General features: G+C 45.8%; 1 protein-coding gene across 2 annotated transcripts in view; it reads left to right on the forward strand.

Annotated features, from left to right (window-relative positions):
• The window catches only part of GEMIN5 (gem nuclear organelle associated protein 5), a 1,331,385-nt gene that overhangs the window by 1,089,601 nt on the left and 226,191 nt on the right, over positions 1 to 15,593 (forward strand). For both annotated transcript variants that reach the window (XM_069653955.1, XM_069653956.1), the window contains exon 25: positions 4,480 to 4,737. In XM_069653955.1, the coding sequence (XP_069510056.1) occupies positions 4,480 to 4,737 (258 nt within the window). The remainder of the gene's footprint in view (positions 1 to 4,479; positions 4,738 to 15,593) is intronic.

Genomic DNA, 15,593 nt, shown 5'->3' on the forward strand with positions numbered 1-15,593 from the left:
GCAGGATTAATCTGTCGCTTCCCCCTATCGTGCATCACAATGGCAGTGCCTCCTCAACCATACAGGGGTGTGTGTGGTCCTCTTTCAGCGATCTGGTGGGCACTATGACGTCGGCAACAGGAGCGCAGCTCCGAGGCCCGCACGCACGACCAGAGCGGACGGTCCGGGGCAGCAGCCCAAGATGACCGGTTGACAGGAAAGAGGCAGGGTCAGTGCAGCTTCTGCAGGTAGAAGAATGCTATTAAAAGCAGTTTATCTTGTTGGGTCGGGCTAATTAAGAACAGAATATTGTAGGCCCTTAAGAAGCTCAAGCGAGGCACAGCCTCACTCGCGCATCCTAAACCACGCATCTTTAACAGCGCCTCCCCACCCTCTCTTGAGTTTTCAATCTTGAGATGCTTAAATCTCTAGTAATATTGTCTTCTTGGCCTTTTATATATATTTTGGGGAATGTGTTGTTTTGCTAGCCACCTTCCCTTTGTGCTTCTATGTGCACAAAGGGAAGGATTAGGGATAGTTCAGTACAGATGAAGTAGTTCCCCCTGAATACTAGGCATACCGATATTAAATAAAAGCACAAGGCCACATTATGCCAATAAATTCAGTTCAGAGAAGCATGGTTTAAAGGATACAGAAGTTTAGTTTTCCAATCGCTTTATTGAAGTTACTTGTGTTTGGGATAGTCTGATGCAGCAACCCTGTGTCCTCCTGTGGGTTGCACATGTGGGAAGGCAGTTTTTTTAGCCCTTTTATCATTTTGTTCCAGCTGTTTGGAGCCAAAATTGCAAAGGATCTTCCTCCTTGTTGTCTTTTGTACTTAGAAGGTATCAGTTATTTTCCCTCTGCTGTTCAAGGCTTTTCTTGGTTGATGCGACTTCTGGCATACGTATTGAGGGATTAGGGAGTGTAATGTGCGATGAATGATGCAAAGTGATGTAAATGATATTTTAAAATGTACAAGTCCTGGCGAAATGGTCCATTTCAGACCAAGAATAATTCTGGAACTCTGTTCTGGATGTATTAGATTTGGCACATCACTGACTTGTTCGGGCCTAGATGGTGGTTGTTGCAGTAGTTGAGATAAGATAAAACTAATACTCTTGCTAGCTCAATCTTTGGGGCCTTTTTGTGCACAATTTGTAGATGTTGGAAAGTGAGTAATTTAATGGTATTTGTGAAGTGAAAAACATGTAAAAGTCGAGAAAGATTCCTCTGTTTTACCCTATCAACTTGGCCTGTTGGGTACTGTAGGGGAGGCATGGTATCACAAGTATGGCACTGACAAAATGGGTACAGTTTGTAAAACCTTTATTGAAATGGTTGGGCTTGGAGAAACTCCTAGTCTGCCCGATAACTAAGATGGGAGTAGTCAAATAATAAATAACGCAGTCCTAGTGGAGTCTGTCAAATCAAAATGGCCTATGCTAACAAAACGTAATGCCTGCCCCATCTCTTTTACAAAAAAGTGAAAAAAGGATAAATGTATGCAAAAGGAAAGATCAGTGTTCAAATGAAATAAATGTGGTTATGATATGATATGGCATTTATAACGTGCCTGTACACAAGTGTTTATAGATGTTTTCTTGAACCAACTCTCCTGCCCACGTTAGACCTCACGGATTAAGGCTGTCCCTTTAGGCAGGATGACGCACTCTGGCTCGGCTTCCAACACAAATACAGTTCCGGAACGTGGATCGAGGCCCGTCTGGCCTTACACGTTTCTCTTTTCTCGAATTCCAATAGTAATCTTTCAACCAAAAAGTGCACAAAGCTATCCCTCTTTCGGGCTCACCACACAGTTGTCGTAAGTCTACCTCTGCTGGGCTCAGACCTCTCAGGATAAAGTTCAACACAAACTTGCAAAGGGGGTCCCTTTCCCAAGCTTACTTCACTTCAGGTCTCCCTCTGTTGGGCCCAGACCACTTTCGGATGTTGAAGGTTTTTCGAATGTGCGTTGCTTGCTTTTCAGATCACTGCAGGACCACTTCGACTCAAAAAGGTATAGTTCAACTTTTACTTTCCCCTTTCTAGGAGTTACCTTTTCCATATCACTTTAACTGTGTATTAGCTTTCTCGCTTTGAACAATTTACCTTTCACTGAGACTTTTGAGTGGGCTACTTCCTTTCGCCAGACCACACCGTTACTTAGTATCGCAGAACTCGCAGCCGTCTTTTACTTTAAAGTTCATTCACAGGTCTGCTTTTCCTTGCGTCCCATTCACACGCATGCAGCCTTCGCTTGTGATAAAATGTTGCCATTTCAAACTTTAACACACACCTGTTTTTCAGGTCGCTTGCCAACTCACCGGCTGTGTGCATCTCCTCTTTGCTTTAGGATTTCCAACTCACGAGTCAAGGTTAGTACTAAAGGCTTGGCCTCGCCTCCCCAACTCTGCCGTTCACCCGGGAGGGTCGCTGGCATCCTTGAAACACAATGCAGTTTTCACTTGTAGGATCTGGTCTTCTCCACGTGTCTCTCGCGGCCTCTCGGAGGCAACGACCTCCAGTAGGGAACTCTGGGGTTTTCCGACCCGCTGCTGTCGTCCCTTAGTCTGTTGCTCTGCTCCAATAGGCTTGCTTTTGTCCCGGAAGTCCTGCTCGTTCTCGTGTTCCGCCTTGCTCCGAGTGTGTCTTTAGGGGTTGCCTTTTATTCATGTGAGGAGAGGTAACTGGTATCGGGTGTATGCACTTAGTGTAAATTGCCTGACGTTGCCTGACCCTATTAAGGGGACATGTCCAGTACGATGTGAGAGAGTTAGTCTGGTTACTCTGTCACCCTCTTCCTCAGCCCAGTGTTTGTGTAAAAAGGGGTCAGGGGTTTGGGACTTCGGAAAATCCTACAAAGTAGATGAACAAAAAAGGGGGGAAATAATGCGTCTCACCCCCGCTCCCCGAAGACTACTCACCCAGGTGATCCACTGGTCCACCCCCAGGGTCTGGATTCAAAGGTGATGGCCGTGTCCTGGCCACCTGAGAGAGAGAGATATCGATCCTCAGGGACTAGCAGGTGAGACACCCTCTGGTTTCTCACAGTACCCACTAAATTTGTAATTTCAAAGGTAGGATAGGATTAAGTGTTCTAAATAACACTTGATCCGTTTTTCCAGTATTGATGCATAGATTATTATTTATCAAATTATCCACTGTTTGGAGGCTATGGGTGATAGTAAGGCCTGATTGGCTTTCAGGTTGAAAGCAATCTGAAGTTTGACAGGCCCATTGAAAAACCAAGGGAAGACTGTGGAGTCTTGTGGTACTTCCATTCTGGAATGTGAAAGTGGGATATCTTTAGTCTCCTATTCTAACGTGTGCTGAACATTCAATGAGGAATGAGTGTAGCCATGTCTGAGCTATATCCATAACTACACATATCTGTAGTCTTTGGCGAGATGAGAATGATCAGGGAGTATCGTAGGTCACTTACAGATTTAATCCAATTGTATTTAAATTAAACTAGACATTTCAAGAAAATTATATAAGACATACCTGAATTACAGCCTAACTTCAACCACCTGTGTGAAGCATAATACAGAAATAGGCAAAATAAAAAAGAACTTTGTCCAAAATAAAAATGTAGAGAACCCAATCTTAGCAAATGAACAAAATTAATTTACCCGTTATAACAACTTAAATCCATTGCCAAAAAGTGGTTCTGTGAGGCATGGCAGAGATATCTTAAAGATAAAGGTGAAGGAGACTTCGGGTAAGTAGGTGGATAATTTTAATATTCAAATGTTGTAATGTGGGTAACTTCAAATTCAAAACTTGAGGTAAGGACCAGATACTATCCCTGGCGGTGAGTAATCGTTGAACATGCCACTCGTTCAAAGTATGATCTTCAAGTGTCAGCTCTGCTGATGGTGAGTAGCATCTTCTTTTGTGGCGGCTGGGGAGCGACCCTTTTTATCTCTACTAAAGCGAATCCCACTAAATCTCAACAGTTGCTCACTTTTTGATTCTCTCGCTGTACGATCCTGTGCCTTTTCTCCATTTAGCCAGATTCTACTGTGTAATCCTGCAGTCTCTTCTGCATTCTCATGCTAACTGTGCCATTGTTTCTTTCTCTGCAGTATGGTCAGACACTGTCCTACCTGCTGGTTAAGGTGCTTTTTGCGCTTGGGTTACAAGCATTTGCATTACTCATCACCCGCAGCCTCTGTGCTCTCACAAAATCTGTTAACACACTTGGTCTCTGGAGTGCATACCTGCGCACAATGATCAGCCATTGTCCCACACCTACAATCACACTCAGCCTGAAAATATGCATCATAGGTGCTCAAGATCATGTGCTGTCACTCTTTTGCAGGCACATGCTGTTTATCTGATTACCCCCGTTCTCTGCGAATACGCATGGTCAATACAAACATGCATCATCTGTTTTCAGGTCCATGCAATGTCGCTCCCCGTCATTCATTTTTATTTATGGAGTCCTGCACAACTTCCACTCTTACACTCCTCTATTTCAAATTCCAATTCCAGGGACAGAGACTGGTTTTCTGCACCTGTGAGTTGCTGTGCAAGCTGCTGAAGGAAAAATCTGTGACTGACTGGAGGACGCAGTCCCTACCCTGCTTCCACACCTGGATGCTGACGGAGGAAGGCTCATTTGCTGAGACTGTAACAGATATTTGGCGTATTGAATTTGGTGTGGGTACCACAGAGCAGTTCAGAGTCGCCACCCTGCAGCTACGTGACATCGAGCACCCCCCCGCGACAATGAACACCAATGCAAAACAGGTAATAGCTTTCATTGCTTTGCTGCTGCTTTTTCTGTAGTGTTTGATGAATCATAAAGATCCTTGAACAGTTCTCATTGATCTACAGCTGTACTTAATTTATGTGCTGTGTCAGGAGTAGAATTTCTCCAAAGGCCATTGGAAAATATTAGTAAACTCTTCTAACAGCTGTTGCTCAGTTATTTTATGTTAAAATATTTGTAAAGCACACGTTCACCGGCATGGGCATCATGGCACTACCTGAAAAAGATAAGGCGGCAGAAAGCCAAAAGAAACTAGAATAAAAAGATCTTTGGTGGATTCCAAGATGGCTGCCGGGGTGGCCACACCGTGAGATGGTACTCTCTAAACCCCCACCACCTCATGTAGAAAAAGAATAGGCAAAATCCCCTCCCCAGGCAAAATTTGGCACTTTTAATGAAGCGTAGGTAAAAACCTACCTCTGGAGTTGAGGTCGGAGTCAAGAAGCAGCAAGAGACGCGTCGAGCTGCAAGCTGTCACAGAGAGAGCAGGCTGGCTGGTGACCTGTGGCGGCCGCAGTGTAAGTGGGTTGGGGAGCCAGCAAGAGAGTAGCGGGAGACCGTCTCTGACAACCGCCTGGTCCCTGCGAGGAGGACTCTCAGCACTGTAAGGGAAGCAGACGGGGTGTCGGTGCTGTGGCGCTGGGGACACTGAGGCCATGAGAAGGGAGAAGGGAGAGAGCGCCAACTGGAGCGGCCCGGAGATCAGAGAATAAGAGGAGGAGCTGGACCAGGAGGTGTATCGAGGACCGGGGAGAAGGGCTAGCCCCTGCCGGCTGAGCAGCTGTGAGACATAGATTCGGCCAGCAGAGCAGCGGGCAGAAGTGAGGTGGTCCTTCCCAGCACGACGCAGGAGCGAGACCACCTGAGGCTGACCCGACTCGGAGAGGGAAGGTGAGCCGCAGGAAGGCAAACCGGGAGTCGGCCCGCAACAAAACATACAGTGAGTTGTGGCCCAGCCCCCGCTAACAAAGTAAATCCTTCATTTACCTGGGGACCGGGTGATCTACACCAAGGCAGTAAGCCTAAAAAGGGGGGGGGGGAGTGCTCCAGATAACAGGATTTGCACCCAGCATCTTACGCAGATCTGTAGAGCAGGAGCCACACTGGGAACTGCTGAAGGGCCAGAAGGGGATTTGGACAATAAAGAGGATAACATGGCAGTAGCTGAGCCCATCAGCTCAATCATAACCATGCAGCAGGAGCTGCATGGGGGGAGCTGAAGGACTAAAAGTCACTGCTCAAAGAAGTGGGAAGGCCTAGAAGAGCAGGCTCATTGGGCCCCAGGACCCAGCAAGAGACTGAAGACCTCCAACAGGGACCGCACCAGGGAGAAACAGACTAACTGCAGTGTGACCCCGTAGAGGCTGAGGGACAAAAAGGAAATATCACCTGAAGCAGCTATCCACCCGGGTAAGTTAGTAGGAGGCATTAGCCCAGGAGGCCTCAGCCGGAGAAATAGAATAACTGGAAGCAGCAAGAACAACCCTAAGGAAAGCTATGCCCCCAACACTGGTTTAGAAAAGCAAGCCAAAGGCATAAGAGTCAAAGCAGGAGCTTCAAAGAAGTGGGAAGAGACGAGCCAGAAACGGCAGAAGGAGATAAGCGACACCCTGACCTACAAAACCGGAACCCAAGTAAAAGTGAGATGTCAAAAAGCAGAGGGATAGAGGCCCATACCCCACTGAAAAGTGCCAAAAAGAGCTGTGATAGGATGAAACTAAGAATGTGGGGGAAAGAAGGTGGAACCATGACAGATAGCGAACTAGGGACAGACAGGAACGAAGAGGAGACGCACCACGAGGAGGACCAAGAGGAAAAAGGGGTCACACAAAATTCATGCAGTAGTGCTTCCAGAATTTTGGGGACAGAATGGTGAACATGATGCAAACACAATTGGACAAAATGAGAGGACTTGACGGGAGCAATAAAAGAGGTGAAAACCGGTCAAGGAGGGCAAATATCAGGGTCAAGGCAATTCCCGAAACAGTGGGGGACAGAGAGCTACGACAAGCAGTAAAACAGATTTTTGTTACCCTGATTGGAATACCAGAGCCTGATGAAATCCTCGTTGATAGAGTTCATAGAGTAGGGCCGAAGAGGTCGGATCCGGAGCATGACAGAGGAATGTCCTGGTGGCTATGCATGAGTACTCGCAAAAAGAGAATGTTCTGGTGGCAGCTAGACGATCCGATGTTCTCAAAATCAACAGAGCCACGGTCCAACTGTACCAGGACTTCTCCCAGATTACGCCAACTGAAAGAAGGCTGAAACACCCGATGGTACAAGAGCTAACAAAGCGAGGCATCAGATATAAATGGACCTTCCCGTTCGGCCTCTTGTTCGAAATGGACAGGAGGCAAAGAAGAATCACCTCGATGGAAGAAGGGGTGGACACGCTTGGCATTGAGGTGGAACCGAAATATAGCGAAACCCGGGGCGCAAAAAAGGACTACCCCAAAAAGGAAAGCATTGGAATGGACAACTCAAGAGTCCAAGAGGAAAGTAAGGAAAAAAAAGGGGACCGCAAGGCCCGGGAATCCCGATGAAAGACCCACTACAAGAATCGGAGCCCCTGGAAAGGAGCATCAATACCCAAGAATACCCATGGCTCCAGGAGAAGAGAAATAGCCCCTTGGGAGGGGTAAAACAGCACAAGAGGTGGGGGAAGAGGGAATAGAAATGAGGGAGGTGACTTGGTTTCAGCTCATGGGTCAGGGAGGACCCGCTAAGGGGAACACTGGGGATGGAAAGGGCTCAACCCCCAAGGAGGAGACGCCGGACGGGCTAGAAGCCAGTTGAGCCACCCCAGCGATGGGAGGGGGTAGCGGGAGTGGATATTGTAATGGGGGTACGAGGAGTGAGGGGGAATACCAGGTCCTGAGCTGATCAAACACGCCTGCCAGCCAAGGCGAGCACACAGAATACCCGCAGGCAATGGCTAAGGAAAGGTTGTTAAAAATTATTTACCTGAATATTCAGGGTGTCAACTCACCAATTAAGAGGAAAAAACAGAACCACTTTCTGGCAAGGGAAAACCCAGACATAATTGCATTGCAGGAAACGCATATACAAGTGACAGACAGACAGACATAGAATAAGTATAAGGGGATATGATCAAATACAACAGTCAAACAATCCAGGGAAGAAGGGGGGCACCCTTATAGCAATAAAGGATAGCTTGGATCTCAGAATAATGGGGGTGAGCAGAGACACCAGTGGTAGGTACATAGCATTAATTCACCAGGCAGGAGGAGAGACTATAACCTTAGCCTCATTATACGCTCCCAACACGGGACAGGACCGCTTCATACAATCCATCATGCAAAAACTAGAAGGGTTCGCAAAGGGTAGCATAATACTCGTAGGTGACTTTAACGTAGCATGGGAACTGGTAAGGAACAGGAGCGCAAGAATATCCCACTCTCAAAATAAGCCCTCAAAGGAATTACGGGAGAAAATTGACAATTTATCACTAGTAGACATCTGGATATACCTTCTATTCTCATGTGCATAGATCAGCTTCAAGAATAGATTATATATGGGCATCGCGTCCCTTACTAGGACTAGTGAAGGAGGTGGAGGTGGGAGCCATCACCGTGTCGGATCGCGTCCCTGTTGCACTGATAATTACACAACCAAAACATTTAGCAGGTGAAGATACCCGGCTCACATCTTTAAGGACGAAACCCTGAGGAGGGAACTGAGGGAGGGAATTGGCCAATATTTTCTAACAAATTATAGTCGGGAAGTAAACGCTCATATGATCTGGGACACCTTCAAGGCTACTATAAGAGGGGAAAATAATATCTGGAAAAATGTAACATACCTAGGATATCCGCCCAAGAAAGGGAGGAGCTGGAGGAAGAGATAACTAGGGAGGAGTTGTGCAAAGCAATCACTGCACTCCCCTCCAATAAATCTCTGGGCCCTGACAGATTCACATCGGATTTCTAAAAGACCTACAAGGAGGTACTGGCCCCCTGCATGGTCACCTTGTACAATTCATTCGGGAGAGAGGGGGGAGGATAACGCCTTCCATGGAAGAAGCGAAGGTGGTGCTACTGCCTAAGCCAGGAAAGGACCCTAGAGCCTGCAGCTCATAAAGGCTGATAGAACGTATGAACTTGGATGGCAAAATATATACCAAGATCCTGGCAAGTCACCTAGAACCTCTCCTCACTGGTGGACCCAGACCAATCATCGGGCTTTATATGCAGTAGGCAGACTCATGACAACACCAGGAGAATGGCCTACATCATAGACAAGGTCAACAAAGCGCACACTGCGGTCTTAGTGGTCGCATTGGACACGAAAAAAGCCTTTGACAGGGTTGAGTGGCGGTTTCTCTTCCTTACCATGCGCAGAATGGGATTTGGAGAGGCGTCTGTGTCCAAAATAACAGCCAACTACCAAAACCCCTCTCTACGCTTACTTGTAAATGGGGAACTCTCTGATCCAGTAGCGGTATCTAGAGGTACAAAGCAGGGTTTCCCCCTATCAATGCTATTATATGCCATTGTAAACCTGTGTTTGAACATAAGGTTTGTCAGTTACATGTTGGGCTACCAGCGCTAGTGCAGTGCTTAAGTATATTAGGGGCCAGAGCACCTAGTTCTGAGCATCATGCTATGCGGGTGCCAATTTTGTGTGTAAACCCACATTTACATGTGGGTTTTGCCTAGGGTCTCCCATTCATTTTTGGCGGGCAGCTGTTTTCCTTTCTTTCGTGCCACCAGAACGAGATTCTGGGACACGTGGTATGCTCCAACGAGCAGGGGGGGCAAGCATGGGCGTGAGGTGATTCCACCTCAGAGTTGGCAAGAGCTCCCCTGCCAGGAGACACCGGTGAAAGGTCCCCGGGAGCATAAAGCCCTGAGGGGATCGGACCGAAGGAGAACCGAAGAAGAACCAAGGGAGAGCCGAGAGAGGGCAGAGGGAGCTCTGGAGTTTTTACGGAGGGCAGTCAGGCCCTCTGTCGTGTCCGGGACGTCCCCTGAAGCCGTCCCTTTCCCCACTGGCAGTATACCTCTTCCCCTACCCAGGGTTGAGAGATTGTGCTGGATGCGGGAGCTGAAGGAGCAAGTGGACGGTTGCTGTGTCAAGACCGGCACCGGTTGTGAGGCACAGAGCAGAGCCGTTCCCGCCGCACTGTGTGTTAGCGGCCAGGTAGGAGTGAGAAAGAGTGAGAAAAAGGGGCACTGTGTACCGCGTGTGCATATACACGACATACAAGTGGATTTGACAGACCGGCCCGAATGCCGTTATTCGCCTGACCTGTCGCAGTCAACTTGGATAGGCCGTAGTATTTAAGTTAGCTTCCCGTCATGAGGGGTTGTGGTACTGCATCGCCGACAAGCGTTGGGTGTCAATCAGGGGGCTCGGTGTAAAGTAACACAGGTATCCAGAGAGGGATACCTGCCCTGCTGAGGAGACGTTCTTTCATTTTCCAGAGGCCCGGTTTGGCCATGTGGGTTATGTTTATAGTTGGTTAGCTACAGTTATCAGCCCGGGGACAGTGTTCTACCCATTTCGGATCCTAGCCCATAGGCATCTCACTGGGACAGTGGACATTCCGCTTATGACAATTCCGGGGCTCGCCTGGCTTCAGGCAGCGGTCGAGTATGTCCAAGGTTGTGTCAGGCGGATGGGCGAGTATATGCTCTAGGTGAATGTATTGACGCCCTGTGACCATTGATGCCAAGCAATTATTTATTTAGCAAAAGTGAAGGTATTTACGCCCGTGTGACACACTTGTGCCAATTATTTATTTACCAAAGCTAAAGGTACTTACACCCGTGTGACACACTTATGCCAATTACTTATTTATTTACCAAAGGTGGATGTATTTATGCCCTGTGGGACACAGTTGACGCCAAGCAATTATTTATTTACCAAAGGTGAATGTACTTGCGCCCTGTGTGATGCACGTATGCCAATTGCTTATTTACCAAAGGTGAATGTATTAACGCCCCATGTGATGCGATTGATGAAGTTAACTATTTTCATCCCCAAAGTGTAATCATTTAATGCTGAACGTAATGGAGGGATGACCTCTAAGTATTTGTCGGTCATGTACTAGCAGTGGTATAATATCATTTGTGTATGTCGAGAATTGCTTTTAACAAAATCATATATATTATGTCGTTATGGTTAAGTTGCTGTTTCCATAGGAAGAGCACTTTTTGGGCGGCTTATAACTTCGCTCCCCCTGGACGAATCCTCACCAAACTCTGCCAAAAAAGTATATGGGCCACTCTGAATTTTTTCTGCAAAGTTTGGTGATGTTTGGTGCAGGGGGGGAATTTATAGGGGGGGCCTCAAAACGTCTTTTTTCCCATAGACTGAATGGGGGAAAAACATTGCGCACGGCTACAGGCCAGACCACTGGATGGATTTTCACGAAATTTGCGGCAGGGGCAGGGCCTTGGTCCCGAAAGCGTGCTTTCGTAAATTTGGTGACCTTCCGTGCAGTACTTTTCTTTAAAATTACCAAAAAGTAGGTGAAAAAAAATGAGTGATATCTATGTCCGCTCCGCGATCACACTTCCCTGTTCGCTCCGCAGACAACATACCGATTGGCGAAGGGGCTGCCGTCATGATCGCGGACACGCAAAGTCTCTGCCGATTTGGCTGCTGCGAGACGTGGTCTGCGTCAGATTGTTTGTATGCGCCCGACATCTTGTATCCGCCGAAAGCGAAGCAACAACCAGCGTACACATGCTCCATGTATAAAACTCTTTTCCTGTGTGCTAGAGCATTGTGAAAAGTGCAGACAGTAAGACATGGGTGATCAATGCATTTCTTCTGGGGGTCGGTCTTCATGATGTATTGTATGGCCACCTTGTACGCACAGAATATGAGGGCTATAATAACGATAGCATTTCAGTGTATGCAGTGCACAGGATACTTCTAACTGTTGTAAGGACATGTGCAGTGGTGGCGAACATTGAAATTGACACCATGCCGTAATTACATTCGTTTTTTCTATGGATATTATTACATTAATTAGTACGGCGCCATGGGTGTGCTATGCTATAGTGGTTGTGGCCAGGGCCTAGAATCTTGGATGGATGGCCGTCGGCTGAAGGCCTTACTTCAACGACTGTAGGCCCTGGCCACAACCACCGCAGCATAGCACACCCATGGATACACCCGTAGTATTGCGTTTCGATTGCCAAGTTGTGGGGAGTGTATGCAGTGTTGGGTGCATGGCCAAAGGCCATGTAAGTGCTAGACGAGGAAGCCACTGCACACCCATCCCATGTCATATCTAAGGACATACAGCTAGGAGGGAAGCCTCTGGCCAGAGGTATTGAAGGATACCACACCTACAGAAAAAGCCCCAATACCACACTTCACTGAGGTGCTTGTGGGGAGACCCTGCACTCTTGGGTGCATGGCCGAGGCCATGTACCCAATGACACAGTTATAACTTCTTCATGATGTATTTCCTATGGCCACCTTGTACGCACAGAAAATGAGGGGTGCAATATGGGCAGTATTTCAGTCTGTCCAGTGCACAGGAAACTTGTAACTGTTGTAGGGAACATTTAAATTGACGGCATGCTGTAATTGCTATACTTTTTCCTAAGGTTATTGAATTAATCAGTACACCACCATGAGTGCCACATGCTACGGTGGTTGTGGCTAGGGCCTAGAGTCTTGGATGCATGGCCGAAGGCCTTACTTCCAAAGCTCTAGGCCCTGGCCACAACCACTGTAGCATGTGCCACCCATGCATACACCCATAGTATTGCATTTCGATTGCCAAGTATTGGGGAGTACGTCCAGTCTTGGGTGCATGGCCAAAGTTATAAGTACTAGACGTGCAAGCCACTGCACACCCATCCCATGTAAGATCTATGGACATAAAGCTAGGAGGGAAGCCTCTGGCCAGAAGCACTGAAGGATATCACACTTATAGAAAAGCCGCCACTACCACACATCACTGAGGTGTTTGTGGAGAGACCCTGCACTCTTGGGTGCATGGGCAAAGCCCTTGCACCCAAGACTAAAGTAATAAACCATGGAGTAACAAGTCGATATGGGTGTGGTGTAATGCGCTAGTTGTGTTCACGCCCTAGTGTCTTACCTACATGGCTGCAGATGATGGTCCGAAAAGTACATTTATAAGTACCTAATTTGCAAGGACCATGGTTTTGATATGTAGCGATGGTTGTGGATAGGAACTATACTCCTTGTACCTTGGTTGTAAGGCGTAGGTGGTAGGTTACTCACTGAAGCTGCAAGGCCCAGCCAACAGGCACTGCAACATATTAGTAGCATAGATTAGACATGTAGATTCCCATGTGTACAAAATGACTGTCAATATACTTCTTACTTTTGTTCCGAATGCACATACGTTTTTGAAGTGCCTATCGTACTTGGCGGAAGTATCACTTTTTCCATTTCTGTGATGAAAGAAAAAGGTGTTAGTGTTTGATTTTTTGAAAATTTACTACATTGCATGATAGACAGTTAACCTTTTTTTTTACCCTCATATTTGGTTTACAAACCAGTGTACTGTGCATTGCGCTCAGTTTGTTTGCTTCTCTAATCCTTGGGTCTGGGGAAAAAAATCCTTGTCGGATTAAAAAAAACCTTAATTTCCTATGGTACTAACTACTTCCTTGTTTCCTTTGAGTGTTTCCTTCATCTTTCTGATTAATGTTATGTTTGTTGCCTTACTGCCCAATTTTACAACAGTTAGATACCTGTAGGTGTATTCTAACTGCATTTGTTTTTACAGATTTGTGCTACTCACTCGTTTGTGTCGTTGTTATATCCTGTTTCCTTCATCTTTTCCATGACTGTTTTGTTAGTTGCCTTCCTGCCGATTTTTAACAAGAGTTATATACCTGTAGGCGTATTGTACCTGTGCATTTGTTTCCAACGATCTGTGATAATCATTTATTTGTGTCATTCTTCCATCCTGTTGGGTAGTTAAATACCTGTGGGCGTATTCTGTTTGTAGTCTTTCACATAATTTGTTGTCAATCTTGAAGTACACTTATTTTTGAAAATTTTGGCTTTAAGAACATTACATATGCATTTGTTAGGTTAGCTGGCAATCTCTGCTTTAGAGTAATGGTGCTATCATTACATTCGAACCATCCAGAATTCTTTTTAATGTATGCAGTGTAGTGACCTGCATTGGTTGTAGCTCCTGCATGGTAGATTATTCCAACTGTTGTAAAGGTTTTCTTTCCAAGTGACACTTGACCGTGTGTGAATCCAGTCAGTTTGCGGTTGTTTTTGGTGCCAACTGCATTATAACGTAGAAGCATAAGTATTATGTAAGCACTATGTGATTGTATCAGTAAGGTGGAGCGATTGTCTGAATTGCAAATACTACATAATCTGGTTTGCATTTTGTACAAGTTGCTGAAATGGGATGCTCTCACAATTTGGCATGGAAACATACAGAAATCGCTCATTTGAGATTTTTTCCTGTATCACTTTGCTACAGAGAGTGCATGTATGTATCTTCTTGTGAGTTCATAGTGAATCTCACCATTCCAGCACAGTCGTCCAATTGTTGCCTTACTCCAAAAACACTGTGTTGTCAGGATTGCTTGTTGCATTTCTATGCAGCACTACATTTGCAAACACAATTGGTCTGTACTGTGCAGGTAAATATTGTTAACAATTGGTGGCAATTGAAATAGAATATTCATTGCTACATTTACATAGCAACTTACCCCACTTTCATTTGCAAATTTGAATGGCCCAGCAAGTTCTGTATCTGAGTGCATTTTTCGGTTTTTCTGTTGCATCTTTGCCGACGTCCCTGGTTTACATTCCCTAATAGGTTGTTCTATGTTTGCGGCAATTGATGAAACTTTAGCTTCTTTTCTTTGCTTTGCAGAATTTGCTGTTGAATTCTGTTGCATTTCTGTTTCATTTAGTTTTCTTTTACCACGTTTCACTTTATCTGGAAAAGGGTATTGTTTCAGATGAGGGGTGTACAGTGAATGCAATCTATTGTATTCTAGAATGCAAGGAATATCGGCTTTGACTTTACTTGAATCAAAGTTTATTAGCAATAGACCGTCAAGTGTACGTAAGCGTGATAATGCTACGTAGCTAATGCCTTCCTTAAACACCGTGTTTCCTATATGTATCAATGCTTTGTCTAGGCTAAGACCTTGGGATTTATGAATGATAACTGCATATGGAAGAGTTAGAGAAAATTGCTCTCTACGTACATACATGTCTTAGAAGAGAAGGAATCGAGCAATTGAGCGCCCTATCCTTTTCACTTCTGAAACTTTATCAAACTGAATATTTACAAACTGAATGTTGCTATCACGTGGGTATGATTGAAAGCCAACAACTGTGCCCAGTGCTCCATTAACTAGCCCTTGCTCTACGTCAAGGTTACGTTTAAGCATTACTCTACAATTTAAGGATAATTTCAATATTTTTTTTTTGTCTTGTTGTGGCTTGCTCACACATGGGTACTGTCATACCATGTACGTCTAGTTTGTCTGTGGCCTTAATTTCTATTATTGGTTGCATTTCTTTCTTTTTTTTTTTTTAAATAATTTTATTAATTTTATTCAAACAACAAATAAACCAAACTCAACTTACAGTGGGTACATAACTTGCTCATAAATACACATACATTGTTAAATTTTTGCCCACTGTATTTCCCATCTCTCCCCCCTCCCGAGCCTACTTTCTCCCATTGTCAGTCTCCACCTCTTGTGGTGGGGAGTCCTCTTCTGCCACGTTTATTGAGTCGTCATCGCTTGGTCCATCATACGAAGGCCCAAATAGTTCTGCTATTAGTTGTCTCCAACCCGCTAGGGCTCCAGCTTCGCCCTCTATG

The sequence above is a fragment of the Ambystoma mexicanum genome, chromosome 3q, assembly GCF_040938575.1.
Source record: "Ambystoma mexicanum isolate Mex_15411 chromosome 3q, UKY_AmexF1_1, whole genome shotgun sequence".
In the NCBI taxonomy this organism is placed as follows: Eukaryota; Metazoa; Chordata; class Amphibia; order Caudata; family Ambystomatidae; genus Ambystoma; species Ambystoma mexicanum.